This window comes from Schistosoma haematobium, chromosome 4 (assembly GCF_000699445.3).
Source record: "Schistosoma haematobium chromosome 4, whole genome shotgun sequence".
Classification (NCBI taxonomy): Eukaryota; Metazoa; Platyhelminthes; class Trematoda; order Strigeidida; family Schistosomatidae; genus Schistosoma; species Schistosoma haematobium.
In genome coordinates this window covers 11,480,739-11,499,017 of record NC_067199.1, presented here as the reverse complement: position 1 = coordinate 11,499,017, position 18,279 = coordinate 11,480,739, and the positions used below count along the sequence as shown (strand labels likewise).

At 39.1% G+C, this 18,279-nt stretch overlaps 2 protein-coding genes across 4 annotated transcripts; one reads left to right on the top strand and one right to left on the bottom strand.

The window, feature by feature from the left end:
- Positions 1 to 358: 358 nt before the first annotated feature.
- Positions 359 to 7,462, top strand: RPL10A (60S ribosomal protein L10A). Its single transcript, XM_051215651.1, has 6 exons — positions 359 to 434; positions 548 to 703; positions 788 to 936; positions 968 to 1,399; positions 1,435 to 1,537; positions 7,320 to 7,462. Exons 1-4 carry the CDS (start codon positions 430 to 432, stop codon positions 1,309 to 1,311), a joined length of 654 nt encoding a protein of 217 aa, XP_051066183.1. The 5' UTR covers positions 359 to 429; the 3' UTR covers positions 1,312 to 1,399; positions 1,435 to 1,537; positions 7,320 to 7,462.
- Positions 5,700 to 17,957, bottom strand: MS3_00007384 (uncharacterized protein). 3 transcript variants are annotated; one of them, XM_035730064.2, is made up of 8 exons: positions 17,886 to 17,957; positions 9,741 to 9,784; positions 9,639 to 9,700; positions 9,465 to 9,592; positions 9,384 to 9,424; positions 9,212 to 9,353; positions 9,064 to 9,180; positions 5,700 to 5,995 (listed from the first exon to the last, which is right to left on the bottom strand). In XM_035730064.2, exons 2-8 carry the CDS (start codon positions 9,755 to 9,757, stop codon positions 5,828 to 5,830), a joined length of 675 nt encoding a protein of 224 aa, XP_035589231.2. In that variant the 5' UTR covers positions 9,758 to 9,784; positions 17,886 to 17,957; the 3' UTR covers positions 5,700 to 5,827. The 3 variants fall into 3 exon arrangements, with proteins under 3 accessions (XP_035589231.2, XP_051066181.1, XP_051066182.1); XM_051215650.1 differs by having other exon boundaries at positions 9,064 to 9,353; positions 17,886 to 17,924; XM_051215649.1 differs by lacking the exon at positions 17,886 to 17,957 and adding an exon at positions 8,895 to 9,026 and having other exon boundaries at positions 9,212 to 9,592; positions 9,741 to 9,786.
- Between the last annotated feature and the right edge of the window lie 322 nt (positions 17,958 to 18,279).

The window sequence follows — 18,279 nt, the reverse complement described above, 5'->3', positions numbered from 1 at the left end:
TACATCCGATTGGTTGGTAATTTAACAGACAGATCTTGACTGGAAACTGGCATGCCTCATGTAACCACCTGTTATTCGAGAATATATTATTATCAATAATATTATCATGATCTTTTCGGTATTCACTGACCCAAATGCCCTATGATTTGGCTAGGGCTCAGTGATATTTTGCTGAACCTACGTTTGCTCTTGAAGACTGAGAGTTGAGGCTCCGAATGTATTTCACAAATCACAGGTGAAAGTCAATCGAAAATGATTGCTTCATCATGTCCAAGTCTCAATACAAGGATTGAAGAAATAAATAGATGAAATCTTGGATGGTTATTATGTTTAGTGGTACTATAAAGAGTGAAGATGTTGAAGGTTGAAATTTGTTTGAACGCCTAATGATCTGAGTGTCCAGCGTCATTCAGTAGTTAGAGCGTGGTCATGAGGTGGGCATCGTTTTTATGGTGATGATAGCTTCCTAATGACTAGTGATTGTTCCCCTCTAAGAAGTTCTGACATTAATATGTTAAATTGCGCTAACTAAGTTCTTCTCTTTTAGTAAGGTACCGAAGGATCTTCTGCTGCGGTCATGTGCTGATATTATTGATTACAGCAACAAAGTGAAGAAACGGAAGTTTACCGAAACTGTTGAGCTACAGATAGCGTTGAAAAACTATGACGTTCAGAAGGACAAGAGATTCACCGGGACTGTGCGGTAAGTTTATGAACCCCTACCCAGGGTTCTAAAATTGTGTGGGGAGGCCAATCGCCGCATATTACAAGTCGGATCTTATTGTAGACTAAAGCACATTCCACGTCCCAGAATGTCTGTGTGTGTGCTTGGGGACGAACAACACTGTGACGAGGCCAAAGCAGCAGGAATTCCATGTATGGATGCGGAAGAATTGAAGAAATTCGGCAAAGAGAAGAAGCCGTTGAAAAAATTCGGTAAGTTGACATTATGCACTAATGTTTGCAGCCAAGAGTTACCACGCTTTTGTCGCTAGTGAAACCATCATTCGTCAGTTTACAAGGACAGTGGTTCCAATCCTAACCAAGTACGGGAAGTTTCCAAGTGCAGTCACACACAACGAGCCACTAATGAATAAGGTTGACGAAATAAAAGCTACAGTCAAATTCCAGATGAAGAAGGTTCTCTGCCTGAATGTCGCTGTTGGCCACGTAAAAATGACTCCTGAGGAGCTGGCACAAAATATCAACTTGTCAATAAACTTCCTTGTAACGCTATTGAAGAAGAATTGGCAAAACGTCAGGTGTTTGTACATTAAGAGTACTATGGGTAAACCGCACAGGTTGTACTAAATACAATTATAATCGGGTACTCGTTACTTCTCAACAAAAACTACAATCATCGGTTCCTGCTATGCTGCAACTTTACGTCGGTTTCATGGTACGGTGTGATTAGGTCCAATCAGTGAATGACAGTGCATTTAGTGTATATTTCTCGTCAAGTTAAGCGACCGTCATGACTTGAAACCTAATCGTATCACAGTCCGACACGAGGGCAACGCGTTGGTACTCCGTATGGGTGAGTAAAATTGTAGGTGTGTATTTCATGTTCTGTCAAATGCGTTGGTGCTTCCTTACTACTCAACGTGACTCATGAAGAGTTTGGCTGCAAGATGTTCATTGTCCTCCCGTTCTGTGTAACAGGGTGGAAGCGTATAACAAAGCCAACCATCTTAGTTGTGAGGCCAAGTAGGAATAGTAAGTTCTCTCCTTCGCAACTGTTTGATGCGGAAGCCAGCCCCAGTTTTACACGAAGTTTCCTAATTTATGTGTGTCAGTAGGTTCACAGTAAGGACCGCTCGCCTTCCCTACCCACTGTCACAGACTGACGTTCATGAGGTTTCGAGCTTGATGTGTAAGCCCATTGGAGGTGATATGTTGTGAAACCGTCGAAGAAGTAGTTATTAGTGATCTCTGGGGATAGGGTTTGTATGTGGCTGTTAACAAGCTGCGAAACTCCTAAAGGTGTCGTTACAGGAAAACGACTATGATCCTCCCTGGGAAGACGAACTAAGACGCCTCGACCTACTTCCGTGATATCGCAGGTACAATGTGACTAGATACTGTCACCGTACACTGGACGTTTATTTTCATATCAACCTGTGGTCTTTTGCCTCCACCTTCACCGGACCATCAAGTCGTTTGCGTCTTGGGTTTCGTTCGCCACATTAGTCGATAAAACGTTTGCTTCCTAAAGTCATCGTCCGGACTATTCGTCCCAGGTCATAAATAAAAATGCTCCCAAGCATTGTATACACTCCTGAGACCTACCTGTTAATGGTGCAGAATAATTTACTGGTGTGTCTAGGAAACGTTTTCGCACGCGTTTCACTTTGTGTCGTGAGTCCCTGGATTTCGTGATGTGTTATTTATGTGAAAAATAAAACATCAATTATCGAACGAGTCTATAGTTTATTCTGCTAGGGTTTGTTAATCAGTTGGCATTTCGTACGTAAGCTGCTATGGTCCGTTTGTTATGTCGAGATAGCTGAAATAGTGCGCAAACTCAGCTTCCGTAGGCGTAGTAAAAATTCAGCACTGTAGTGTCTGAACGATAGGCTTCCCAACTACTGACAGTCCATATTGTACGAGTTTAATGTATGATTAGGTCCGAGTTTTGAGATGTCGACTACTTATTTCCCGTCCATTCCTATGTAAATGCTAACGGGTCTGAGTAACTGAGGATTTCAGCCTAGGCGGTGACAACGGTCATTAGACATACGTGCGTAATCAGTCTCAGTGGTGAGATTACTTAAGATTTCGAGTTCAATAATATAAACAAACTTCGTTTTCAATACTATAGTGTTAATACATTGACCACTTTCAAAAAAAGTCATATATATATCACATGAGGAATTCATACGACGGCCTACAGTGATTGGAGGATAGCGGACAGAAGTATTCCAAGTGAGGACGCGGGTTAGACGGCTGCTTACTCTCGCCCTTCCTCTTTCCTCTGGTAATTGACTATATTATGAAAACCGACATTTGACAGGAAGCACGGAATAAAATGGACAGGTTGGATGCAACTAGACGATTTGAACTTCGCAGATGATCTAGCTCTTCTGTCCGATACACGCGAAAAAAATTCAGTACAGATAATTAGTGTGTCAGCGGTAGGCCTCAAAATACACAAGAGGAAAACCAAGATCCTCAAATACAACAGGGAGAATACCGACCCAACCACACTTGATGAATATACTCTGAAAGAGGTAAAAACATTCACGCACCCATCTGGGCAGCATCATCGATGGACAAGGAGGATTCGATGACAACGTAAATGCAAGGACTGATAAAGCAGGCACAGTACTACAGTTGAAGGACATATGGAACTCAAAACGACTGCTAATCTTCATTACGAACAAATTGGTTATAGGCGGTACAATATTTCCACACAAAGCTACATGGATATCACCGGATCACACCACAAATAACCAGATTGGTCATTTTTGTATCAATAAAAATTCAGAAGGACAATGGGAGATGCGAGGACCAGGAGAGGAGGTGACAGAGCTTCAGACCACCACTTAGTTGTGACCAAGATGAAACTGAAGCTAAAGAAACACTGGACAACTGGGGGACCAGTATTACAAAGGTTCAATACAGCTTTCATTCGAGATAGTAACAAGCCCGACGAATTCAAGACAACTCTCAACAACAGGTTCCAAGCCTTACAAGGTCCACTCAAAGAAGAAGAAACCACTATGGAGGGCAACTAGGAAGGGATCAAAGGAACAATAACTTCAACATGTCAGGAGGTTCTGGACCGCAACAAGCATCATCATAAGCAGTGGGTCTCTATGAAATCCCTGGACCAGTAATCAAGAAAGGAAAATCAAGAAAACAACAATCAACAACAGTCGGAAAACAGCAAAGGAAGGCGAGGCGCAGGCCGAATACACAGAAGCAACAAGCAAGTGAAGATAAGCACTAGAGTCGCCAAACAGAAATACGTGGAAGACCTAGAAACGACAGCGGACAACGCTGCAACAGAAGGGAATACCAAACAGCTATATGACACAATGAAGAGACTGGTAGAGAAACATAGTAAACAAGAGAGACCGGTCAACGAAAAAGAAGGCAAGCCAATTACTGAAATCCAAGAACAGAGGAACAGAAAAGTGGAACACTTCGAAGAACTCTTGAATAAACCAGCTCCATTGAATCCACCACACGTCAAAACAGCACACACAGACCTTCCTAGGGATGTCACTCGATCAGCGAACGAAATCAGCATGGTCATCTGACAAGTCAAGAGTAGGAAAGCAACAAGACCTGACAATATACCAGCCAAATCAATAAAGTCAGACATAGAAGTAACTGCAATCATGTTCCATGTTCTATTCAGGAAGATTTTAGAGGAGGAACAAGTGGCGACAGACTGGAAAGAAGGGTACCTCACCAAGAAAAGGAGATCTGAGCAAATGTGAGAACTATATAGGCATCACATTACTATCAGTACCACGAAAGGTTTTCAACAGGGTGTTGCTGAACCGGATGGATGACTCAATAGACGCCCAACTTCAATATCAACAGGCTGGATTCCGTAAGGACCGGTCGTGCACATACCAAATCGCGATGCTGCAGATAATCGTTGAACGGAACTCGTCACCATACATAAAAAAAATGCAGGTCGCGACAAAGTGTAGTAGCAGTAGGTCTTAACATACACGACGGAAAAAGCAACATCCCCAAACACAACACGTAGAACGCCAACCCAATCACACTTGATGGAGAAACTCTGGAAGAGGTGGAAACTTTCACGCACCCATCTGGACAGCATCATCGATGAACAAGGAGGATCCGATGAGAACATAAAGGCAATGATTAGCAAAGTGAGAACAATATTCATACAGTTGAAGAACGTATGGAACTGAAAACGAATGCCAGTCAATATCAAAGTCAGAATCTTCATTACAAACGTAGAGATAGTTCTGATGTACGGAGTTGAAACCATTATAAAAAATGCACAAGTATTTATAGACAATTTATTTATTTTAACACATAGATATTGGTACAAGGAGGCACCAAATACATATGCGCCACACAAATCTCATCCGATATGTGCGAGGGCTGTGATACTGCCCGGGTGCCCAAACCGAAGCAGGTTTATAGACAATTGTCTACGTAAGATACTGAATGTCTGTTGGCCGGATACCATCTGCAACAACCTACTGTGCGAGAGAACAAACTAGCTACCGGCTGAACAGGAAACTAGGAAAAGACGTTGGACGTGGTTATGACACACATTGTGGAAATCATCAGACTGCACCGCGAGGCAAGCGCCAACTTGTAATCCTGAAGGGAAACGAAAAAGAGGGAGGCCAAAGAACACACTGCGCCGAGAATTGGAAGCAGATATGAAAAAGAACAGCAACTGGGAAGGATTGCTCGGGACGGAGTTTGACGGGAATTCCTGGTGGGTGACCTATGCTCATCCATGAGGGGTAACAGGAGTAAGTAATATATCACATAACTTGATTATCAAGTAAATAAGACAATCAGGTGTTGAGGATATCGGATAATCGATTATTATCCATGTCCATTTGAAGTAGTAATCTGAACTAGTCTGTTCAACAAGTTAACAAAACTCATATGTTGTGTGGTTTTTCATCAATTTAAAAGAAAACTGCAGTTAGAACATTAGTGAGGTAAGTTAGGAAGCTGAAAACAATCTACCTCTTTTAAAATAATTGTATTTAATAAAAAAAAAACAAATTAGATTGCACCATACCAATAAAATTCTGAGGAAAATAGAACTGAACAAGATGAAGATGAATCAACAAAATGTCAACAAATCAAGAATTAATTATTTTTCAGATTTAAGATGTAAAAGCTTGTATATGGAGTTCATATCCTCGTCCATTTTTTTATCTAACAGACTGAGTTCACTTTCACCAGTATTCAATAAATCTGACATTTGTTGATTGACTATCGATGCTTTTTGGAAAAATTCGTAAGTGCAATCGAGATGAGCCTAGTATTTATGTATTCGAAAAAAACATTTGAGGTAATAATAACTGTGAAAATAAGTCTAACAAAAGAATGCATATGTTGACAATTGATCGACCAATAAGTTCTTAGTGCTAACCTAATTCTAACGATCAAGTTGCAGCGTGGTCACTAGTCTACGTGACTCGAAATCTTGTGCAACTCAACATGCATACGATATCACAATGCTGCAAGTTGGTCGATATCACTCGATCGGCATTAAGTAAGACTTGTTGTGCACGTGTCGATTTCTAATACTGATATTATCTACCTGTTGTGAAAAATGAGTCATATTAAATCCAAAACTATTCTACCGCTTGAACTAATACAATCTAGAGAATAATTGAAAATCAGGGGATACTGGACAGGTATTTCACTTTATTTTGAGTTAGAAATGATCAATGCAAATTCTACACAGGTTTGAGCTTATCGCTGTCAAGTGATGTAGGTAACATGCATGCTACCACTATACTCATTTAAAGTTAGAAACCGGCGATATGTATCTTCCTAACTTCAGTCAAACTATAACTCAAAACAAAAGGTACATAATGTAGGCTTCGACTCTGATTATGTGAACATCATCTCACTGTATGATGATACGCATGCTGCCCAACTTGATCATAATTAGTTGGGAATCAGTGTCCTTAGGTACAGAGTATATGAATCTTCAAAATCTAGAGTAAACCCACAAGACTTATAGAAGCCTGCAAGTACACTTTTTATAGTGAACCATTAGAAATGTTTGTAAAGTTCGCGCATGTAGGTACAGCGTGAACCAGAACAGTTTATGACATAATGAGTTAACTTTGACGTTGATGTGATGTTATTTTAGCTGTAAAAATTCTGGTTTACAGTGTGTTAATCAGAGTAATTTTAGTTTATCAATGTAAAACCTGGCTCCTTCAAGTTCAAGAAATTCGGCAACCTTGTGTTCGATTATTGCTTTTCACATTTTTCACATTTAGTGACAACATTGTGTTAGTAATACATGGGCCCATTAGTGTGTATTCAGACGGTGATGACAATTCAATCAGTGTCACCAGCTTAAAACACAGACTTCGGTGATTTAGCTATGTTTTATGAATGTCACCCCACCGACTGCCACACTCTTTGTCGATACTGGGACTGAGTGGAAAAGTGCGTAAATGTGGTATATATATATATATATATATATATAAACTGCCTTAACTGAGTGGGTTTCTTAAACTGTATTTCTCAAATGCACTGTTTATATTGTCAAATATTATTTCTGTTCATTTCTTAGTCGACTATACTACCCATGGTATATTTATTTTTCACAATATTATTAGGATATTTTCGTGGGAGATTTTTTATATTCCAAACATGTAAAACTTTTTGTCATATATAAGTACCACACTATTCAATACGATTGTTTGGATTTCGATAATTTCTGATTTTAATTTGAAATAAGAAGATACTACCTATTTCTACAGACTATAAAAAACATTGATCAGGTTATTTTATTTAAAGAGTGTGTCACTAATAAAATAATCATTTTAAACTATAATTTCTTTTAGTGTATTAATTTTGTAAACGTAGTATACACATTGAGACAAAAAAAGATTGGTTCGGAAATTTCTCTTTACAGCGAATTCATATTCAAAGCTGTACAGTCACAAATAAATACTTATTTCACAAAATGATTATAATAACAGTATGATTGATAATTAAATTCTTCTAAACATGGTAATAGTGACGTAAAACAAATGAAGGCATAAACATATTATTTTAATTAAGGTATCTGATAGTAATGTTGTTGTTGAGAGGTTGAGTATTGGACATGAGGATCAATAGGGAAATTATAATTGGAAAGGGAAAGTTCCAAGTGATAAGACGAAAAGTTTGAAATTTAGATGAACTGTAATCAGGAAAAGTATAGAAATAGAGACAAATCAATTGGGGTTAAAAGGTCTGCAGAAAAAATAACGTTTTACTGCATTTACCTATTGAACTTCACTGATACAAAGTTTATCAGATTTTTATCACTATTATTGTTATTAATTATCATTTTGATTAATAAGTATATATTTGAGACAGTATAGCTTCAAAAATGAGTTTGCCATAATGAACTCTTCGATGAACCAATCTTCTTTACTTTATTAGTTTTGTACTAAGGTACTCAATAAATGACTGACTTCTCATATGGAGGTTCAAATACAAAACACGACCAGATATTTGTATAGTTTTAAAAGTATTAAGTTAACAGATTTAGGCTAGTTCAACAGAAAAAGCATTAAAACAATTTGAAGCCGAAAAAGTACTCATCACTTAATTTTATGAGCTTCAACTAACATGATATTCAGATACAACCCATCAATTTCTATTCTTGTCAGTAAACTCGATGTGCAGAATACATTGGATGTATTGGTTCACCAGGAATAACGGAGGTTCTAATTTTACGATTCTGTTGAATCTAAACAGTAGCAAAATTTACATAGAACTATTTAAGGCGGTTCAGCAAATAAATTTTTTCTTCATGACATTATCTACTCCACCAATGCAATCATATTTTTATCTGCCAAACTATGATAATCGGTTATTTCCCTCCTTAAACTACCTTCAGTTCCTCTATTAACACTCAACACAGTGAATTATCATTATGAGGTGAGCAACTAAATATTTTTGATTATTCGATGAAACCCTTCACTGTCATAAAAACGGAATGTTCTCATCTAAGAAATCAATAATTTCGCAATATTTTGCTGGTCATACATAATTCATTTACAGAACGTTCTAAAATTAAATCTAAACATACAGAAAGACAACGTTTTACTGATAGCCAACAAAAATAAGCGACTTCTGTTCACCTTTTAAAATTTAATATATTAAATATATGTTGGCCGGAGGTCTGAACCCTGACTTACTTCATTTGGTCTAAATAACTGTGTACTATTTGTTTGGCTTCAGATAAAATACGTGGCCGGTACATAAAAATGCATTTAGTCACTAAACATAACGTTCTAACAATATTCTTTCTTTGAAATAAATTATCAGTGCTGGTGAAAGGGATGAGAAAATGAATTAGATACTTACATGGAAGGATGACGATAAAAACACTTCTAACGTTGAAGTGAGATCTACCAAATTGACGTTTATTATGTATTCAATAGCGTGTAAACGACTTGTTAACGAATCAACTGATTGTGAAATCTGGAGATATAAGCAGTAAAATTGGTGTTACCTTTTTATTCCTTCCTGAAATTTCATTTCCATTCTCTGGGAGTTCTGGTTTCCGAATTTTTCGACATTTCCGGTTGATTTCTTTTAGAATTTCTTCCCTCTCAACAAAAATGTCGTTTATAGAGGGTAGTATGCCAAAAATTCTAGAAAATACATTCGGAAATTACCCTTACTTTTTCAAAGGTTCCAGGAGTGATTGTTGGTTTGTGTTTTTCTAAGTTTGAGATATAAATATTAAGATTAGAAATATATACATAACATTCGCATATATTCCCCACTGAGTACGCTAATTCACTTGTTGTAGCCCAGTATTTGGGATCGACACTAGGATTTCGTAAATTTCGTGAAGTATTAACGAACTCTTCTTCTTTCTTAGTAAATTCTAATATGTTTATAAAAAATTAGCCAGAAATACACACAATACTCACCATCTAATGTTTTTAGCCAAGTGGTTAGAATACTAACCAACTTTTTAAACAAATCCGCTGGGCTTGAATGTAGCAAAAATAATTCTGAAGAGACTGACTTACATATCAAGACCTGACATGCCACGGTTAAGTTCAAATACTATTTGCTGAAGAGAAATAAGGGTTGATAGAAATACACGTTTTCAAATCAAGTATCAAAAAGTAATACATCATTACGAAGAAAATTTCGTGAGATTTCACATCTGTTCTTGACTCCCAATCTCCAGTTATTATTATTATCACCACTATAAAATGCATTAAGTGTTAAATCGAGCAAACCATATCTACTTGGTTAGGAAAAGCTTGAAAGTATTCCAACACAGAGAACTTGAAACTTTCGAAGGACTAAATCAATCACTAGAACCTAATTTTATAAAATCCGATTCCCGTAAAAATCTTCCAGACATAGATCTAAGTAAACAATACAGTTTGTTCTCACCTCAAACATAACCTGGTAGTATTAGTATATTATCCAAAATGGTAAGTTTTACACCATTTTCTTTATTATCTTTGTTTGCTTTCACTCTTCATTTGTCTAGTCTACCTTTTGCATTTATATATATATGCTTTTAACAAGTATATACGTAATCGGATTGTTTGAAAAGTATTGGGCTAATATACCACACAGTTCTGATATATTTCGTTCAAACTTACTAAAAGGAATAATTACTTTGAACTATCAGATATATTGTGTTTTTTTTTAAAAAAAACACTAGAGTGAATAGCCCATGTGCTATTCAGAACCTTTCTACAATATTTACGAAGGACTTCACTCTCAAAAATTGGCGAAGCCTCCTACCTTGTTGACCTATCGAAAAACAACTACGACACTTCAACATAGGAATATAGCTTGCTAGGCTTATCGGGAAGCATTGAGACGAGAACCAATGCATTACGGAAGATTAACAGTGGGGGTGATTATGAAGTACCATCTTCTAGCCTGACAAGAAAGTAGAAATACTGCAGAAAAATATTTAGATGAGACATTGAAGTATCCCAACGTTAGACGACAAAATCGGCTGACCATATAGCTGGCCTTATAATCAGCTATAAAAGCAAATATGTGCCCATTCATAAAGTTATAAACGTTTGCCAATCTGCTACATAAACTTGAATAAAATAGTTCAAGGCTAAGTACTTAGTGCTACACTAAAGTTTATGATCTTTTTTGTATGGAAGTTAGGGGGCATTGTGCAGTCGATACTAGGTAAGAAAGAAAGTTACAGTTAGTAACTAAGATCTGGCTATCTAGCAGGATACGAATCTACGGATTGTTCTCACATCAGACAGAACTTTCAAATGTCTAGATCGTGTAAAACTGCATGAAGAATTGCTATATAAACCGCTGATTCCAAGATTAAAAATTCGTTTTTGGTATTAGGTAAAATACACAATTATTTATCAAAGAAAGGGAATAGTCTTCCGTTTTTAGATAGCTCAAACAAATACCAAGCAATTCTTCAGCGTAATCAATTTCAAGATAAAAAAGAGGCTACATTGGTACACCAGCTGGAATTGATGTGACCAGAGTGCAGTCTGATTGCACACTACTTAAGTACCCGAATATTAACTTAATTAATACTCTCATCTACTCCCAAGTTTGTGAAATAGTAAGCATGCCCCCCATATTAATGAATATAGGCTTTCTAATGAGGTTCCGAAATATAATAGAGAAAACTCATTTTAGTTGTATTTCGGGAGCTTTCACTTTACCTTCCTTTTGAAGGCAAAGAAGCTGATGAACATAGGAACTCTATGAAAGAACAACAACAAGCCACAACCATATAGCCTCTTTCGTCATCTATTCTGTTCAAATGCATATTCATTCTTATTGAGGATTACGAGATTGGAGTCGCGATGTTAAGTAAGATTGAGTAGTAACCTACTATGCCGTGACTAATGTCAAAAAGTTAATAAATATCTTATTTTCCAAGGAATCTACAACAGATTCTGCTTCATTGATATAAAAATGAGGATTTACAGATGGTTCCTGGTAAATGGATGATGTATGGAATTCTACAAAGTCAATTACTGAAAAATTGCCCAATGGATAAATCATTCAGGTCACTGAAGTGCTCTCGAAAAAAAACCTAGTATAATTGATTTACTACTTCGTAGAATTTCCCTACGGAGCTACAGAGATTAGAACATTAAACGCCATAAACTAATACGCGGAGGACGAGAATGATGGAACTTTGGCATTCAGCGAATTCGCAAAAGTTCCTGGATGTTTTTTCCCTAATAACGACTTAAACGACTGCCAAATGGTGAAAAACTAATTTCTCATATCAGTCAGTCAGTCAGTCAGTAACAACGTAGAACTTCGTACTTACATCAAATCGACTTGCCACACCACATTAGCACATAGATGCAGTGGTCGATTCAAATCCCTTAGTGGTAGAGGTAGTAAGAGTATAAGCAGTAATCGGGAAGATTAGTGTTTGGAAATGTTATTTCAAGAGTATAATACAATGGAATAAATTTGGGAAAAGAAAAAAAACGAGACAAGGAGGAATAAGGAGATCAAAATATGGGAGAACACAAAGAGTGTATGCATTTGCGCCATTGCAAACGATTTTGAGCCATGTCATTCAGGGTCTCTAACCATCGGTTGCTATCATCTCGCGGTCCCCAACCGGGTAGTCTACACCTACCAACATGACTCAGTCCACTTGTCAGTGACTTCATGAACTTGTGCCATGTTTTGGTCTGGCCGCCCCTAGCTTTCTTCCAACCTACTCCTATTTATTTATTTTAACACATAGATATTGGTACAAGGAGGCACCAAATACATATGCGCCACACAAATCTCATTCGATATGTGTGAGGGCTGTGATACTGCCCGGGTGCCCAAACTGGAGCAAGTGGTTTTCTTAGGGGGCCACTCCCCGGGTCTTCGACCTAAAGGTTTGATCCACAAGGTAGTGGAGCATCGTAAGGAGATGCAGTCTTATGGAAGCCGGTGACCAACAATTGGTTCGTACGCCATTTGTTCCCGCAGGATACTGGAGCCCATGTGCACCATTGGTTTGGAATCCGGTTAAAGCGCCGGATATTCGCTTTTCGTCCTCTCAATTTCGTAAACAACACCCCTGCCACGAGAAGGCAGTGAGCAGGACTTCCCTGGCAGAGGCTATATACGCGTGGCCATGTGAGAGCATTTGGAGAGGGAGAGCGGACTCTTCCCACTCTCGGCCGTACCAGGGCATTTGGGGGCACCTACTCCTATACCACTGAACATCGCTCGTCGAGGCAGTCGGTGGTTGGGCATACGTAACACGTGTCCCAGCCATCTCAACTGATGAAGTTTCACCACTTCGTCAATCGATTTGCCATCCTTATCTAGTACCCGTTTCCTAACAACTGCACTACTTACTCGATGGTCCCAGAATATACGAGCAATATTTCGAAGACACCTATGATCAAATACTAGTAACCTACGGATGTCCTCTACTCTTACCGGCCATGTTTCACTGCTATAAAGTAGGACGGAACGAACTGCTGCACAGTAAACCCGTTCTTTGGTTGATAGACGGATATCTCGCCTACGCCATAAATGACGCAAGTTGGCAAAAGTAAGCTAGTCGAGCCTTCTGTATCCGTGCTGAGATTTTGTCACACACCAGACCACAAGGGCTGATCAGACGTCCAAGATAAGTGAAGCGATAGACACGCTCAATTACTTCACTCCCTATCATTAGTTCGGGTGTCAATGCAACCCAATCCTGAAGTAATATTTCGCATTTCGAGGGGGAGAATCGCATCCCGAACATGCTTGCAGTGTTGCTTAGAGTGGTCAGAAGACTCTGCATTTTGTCAGCGTCTTCACCATATAGAACTATGTCATCGGCATATTCTAGGTCAACAAGTGAATCTCCCGGTAAAAGTTCAACCCCAGGAAATTTAGATGAGGAAAGTGTTATCTCTAAAAGCACGTCAACGACAAAGTTCAACAACAATGGAGAGAGTGGACAGCCCTGACGAACACCACTTGAGGTAATCGGTTCTGATGACAGTTCGCCATAAGCTCTCACTCTACCAGTTGTGTTCGAGTAGAGAGCCTTTAGAAGGTTAATGTACTTTTTTGGTACTCCTTTCAGTGACAAACACTGCCATAGAACCTTACGATCAACAGAGTCGAATGCTGCTTTAAGATCGAGAAATACTACAATTGTGGGGCGTCTGAATGTGTGTCTGTGTTCTAGAACCTGACGTAGTGTGAATATCTGATCTATACAACCACGTCCAGGTCGAAAACCAGCCCGATTTTCGCTAGTCTGCTCTTCACGAGCTTTAGTTAGTCGTCGAAGTATTATTGAAGTTAATATTTTAGATCCTATATTAGTCAAACTGCTTCCTCTGTGATTGTCACAAGGGGACTTTTGTCCTTTCTTATAGACTGGCACAATCAGTGATTGAGACCAGACAGATGGGATTACGTCCAGTTCCCAAATTCTACCTAAGACCTCAGTTAATCTCACTGCTAATACTGGGCCACCATCCTTAAAAATCTCAGGAGTAAACCTGTCAGGGCCTGCTGCTCTCCCTCGCTTCAGATTTCCTATGACATTTTCAACTTCGTAAACAGTCAGAGGACTTACATTAACTTGCCATTCGGGTTGACTGGAGATCGTGGGAAACCGAAGTGTGGCTGAAGGCTAGTTGAACTGATCCCTAAAGTGTTATGCCCATTGATCCAATCTCCTGGATTGAGAATGTATAATATGTCCATCTTTCTCTGAGATGGTTTCGCTAACAGTCGGTTTCCTTAACAAGTCTGAACAATTGTCTGCTATTACCTATTGCCGCTGCCTTTTCCATCTCTCTTGCTTTCGCTACCCACCACTGTTCACGATCATTGCGTAGGCTTCTTGTCAGCTTGCGCTTAAGCTGACTCCGCTCTTCATTATGTTCAGAGCCAGGTGGAATGAGTTTCCGAGCATCTATCAGTGAGATAGATGCTGCTGAGATCCAGTGTTGCTCCCTAACCTTACGGGTAACCGTACTAGCAGATATCACTGCTGTTTCCACAGCTTTTCGGATATCATTCCATGCTGTCTCGGGGTGGGCATCACATACATGGCTGCCTAACTGTTTTTCTAGTTGTTCCTGAAATATATTCTTAGCTTGGCTATCATTAAGTAGGCCCCTAAGAGATTTCCTTGCAGCGTCTTTCTTACGTCCAGTAAGACGCAGGCAAATACGCGCTCGTACTAGAGCATGATCTGAATCTAGGCATGTGCTCCAGAATGAGCGACAGTCTTCTATCGAGCCCTTCCATCGATGGCTGATAGCCATGTGATCTATTTGGGTCCAACGTTGGGACGAATTAGGGGGTCTCCATGTTAAAAGATGTTTTTCCTTATGCTTAAAGTTAGTATTTGCAAGAAAGAGGCGGTTATCTGAGCATAGCTGCAACAGACGGTCGCCATTATCTGTTCTTTGAGCCACGACACTATATGATCCACCCAGGTGTCTTTCCTTTTCGCTTAGTTTGCCTACTTGAGCATTAAAGTCACCGGCCATTATTACTACATCCGAGCGCCTAGCTTTGAGGAGGAGGTCGGAGAGCTTTCTGTAAAACTCATCTTTTACATCATCTGCGCTGCAGTCAGTGGGAGAATAGGCAGAGACGACGAAGAGGCAACGACGAGTGTCCCTATCTTTCCGAGTCCTTATTGTTCCGATTAGTCGGACAGCGCACAAACGAGTCTACTGGGATCCACTCTAAGAGAGCTAGTTCTGCCCTAGGACTCAATGCTATACCTACGCCGGCGAGGCCACGAGAAGCAGAATCAGGGCTTCCAGATACACGAAGTGTGAATCGAGTTGGTTCTTTGTTTTGACATGGTGAGGTCAAGTGAATGACGCTACTCGGATCCTGTATGCGCGTTTCGGAGACGCAACACACATCGATGGCGCGGGATTCTAAAGTCCTAGCTAAGGAAGCCTGTTGTCCTATTTGGCACAGTGTTCGGACGTTAAAAGTTCCTACGAGTAGTTTAGAGCGTGGTTTCAGGAGACCAGGAATAACGTTCCACGTACTCGAATCGTTTGCCCTAGCAGTGCGAGGTGATAAAGGGACGTGAGAAGGTTTAGTCGGGGAGATAAGAGAGGTATTAGGATATGTAGGAAGGATTTGAATGTGACCAACTTGGTCTCGTGTGTTGTTACGGGTATGAGGGCTGGTGTCACTTCCAGGATGCCCACACCGTGGAAGGGTATTTCTTGAGGAACCTGAAAAAGAAGTCGGATTAGTGTTGGTCTTAACGACCTGGGAGCGTGACCGCAGAGCCCAGGGGACAACTGCCGGAGGCCGGTCGCGCACGGCCTTTTTGTGGGAGATTTTTGACGTGTTAGCTCCATTCTTCAAAGGACCTTACCGCCCGAGACGGAAATCCGTGAGGTAAGGTGAGGTGTGACATTTTTAGGGTCGACTTTTTCTAACCCCTTTCTTCCTTGTGAGAAGGCAGCATCGCTGCAGCTGCTGGTTGTCTGAGGGAAACACTTTACTGCTGTCACACCCCTCTACAGTCAGCAGTACGACTTCGCCCTCAAACCTTGAGTTGCTGCTTTTAGTTTTACTGTTCTCCAATCGACCAACCTGGAATGGTAGGACCTACAGGAACATATGTTCCAGCCAATATAGCTCGGTTGGATCATCACGATAGGCAAGCCCGACCACCGCGTCAAGGTAGCAGCTTCGGTCGGGTAATTTCTCATATATATTGGCTAATATGAAAGTAGCAGTTATCCGATAGGATTCATTGACCTTCAGTTATTCAAATATAAACCTAACTGGTAATTCTATATTTTCGATTACCAGTTCAGTGTATTTGACCCCTATAGTTTCAGCTGCAATAAATTCGCAGCTTCCAATGTTTTTAACTTCACTAATACAAATATCCGATAGAAACATTCAACTTGTTTTAGGTAAAATAAGGACTGACTGAAATGCAAAGTGAGATGACAACTTTTCATATTTGATCATTATTAAAGTTAAGACCTATATTATGATAGTACAACCCAAATAAAAGCGAATAAGTTTTATATTGAGTTTCATCTAAAAAAAAAAGAATGACAGTTGTCGAATCTCGACAATACACTGAAAGATCAACACCTTACGGATGTTTTTGTAAACTCGTGACATTTGTTTATGATTTTGGAGCATCGAAATTAATGAGGAAAATATCTGAGATCATAGAGTCGATAATGTAGTTTATGATGAATTGTTTTCTAAACCAGTTAGAGACTATATATGCGGTGCTAGTAACAAGCAGTTAACCAGCTTTAATCAAGTTACGTTTTTCTAGTTTATTAATAGTACTGACGGTGGTAATCGATAACTTGTTTCTAAAGGTTATTAGAATGTATTTCCTTGAATCAACAAAAGAAATTGAAGTTGGAAACCGAACTTTATTTGCAATAAAATAGCAACTTTGCAATCGAATACATAAACTTAAAACGCAAATTAGAGAAGTCCGTAGGTTACTTTATGATATTTTCTGAGAGGAGCTTCAATTCGTAGATATGGTAACTAAACCAATATATACTGTCTGCACTATCTGTATTTACTTGAGTGATTAGATCAGACTACATTAAATGGTAAGCAGTTGACCCATCCGTGTATAGAATGCTCTGGAAAAACAATACAAGCCTTAATTCTTTCTAGTTTGTTTATTTTAGATAAATACCGAACTCTGATGATTGAGTTTTAAAGACTTCACTCACTTTTCTCGTCAAATACATACACAAGGTACATTTTTGGTTGCTATTAATAATCCGTGTGTATAAAATTTAAGACATCTTGATACACTGTAGTAGTAGCATTATGGATAGCCATGAAGTGGAGCTCCAATTTATACATGAATATTAGTAAATATAAAGTGGTCCGCATTTTTTTATCAAGGGGATATATGCTTAAAATCGATGGAAAATAAGGTGGAAGAGAAAACAGGAGAGGAAAGCCATATTACTCGTTTAATTTTTTGTCCATCCACACGAATCCCTCTTTCCCACCAGCTTGGGTAGTCTGTTTACATAGATACCTGAAAGTTGTTTTGAAACCTGGTTTACACAGAATGCAAATGTAAAAAAACCACGTAGTAAAGTAGAAATAAAATCGCGAAATCTGGTAAAATTTCACATGAACATTAGGCCTTATTACCACAAAAGAGAGGGCTAATAGTCAGTCGAGACAAAATGTACCTCTTGAAGTTCCAGTGGCCTTGGATATACAAATGATTTGAATAGTTGCTCACGCAACAAAAGTGTGAGGAAGCAATATTTTTGAGTCAAGTTTATGCTAACCAACTGTCTCACTTGAACTCGTTTATTATTTCAGTACGGTTTCGGGTCTTTGGTGATATTGAATATATACATATACAAATATGGATCAACACCATTACGAGTCTAGTAGCAGTGAATCACCAACACCTTCAAACAGGAACCTAGGTATATTAACGACAATAGAGGAAAAATGAAGTTGCCAAATCATAACAAGATGTTATCCTTAGTCCTTAAGAATAGGTCAAGTTTCCTCTTAAATGACTTCTGGGAAGTCGCTTGGACTAGCTCAGACGGCAACGAATTCCAGTATTTG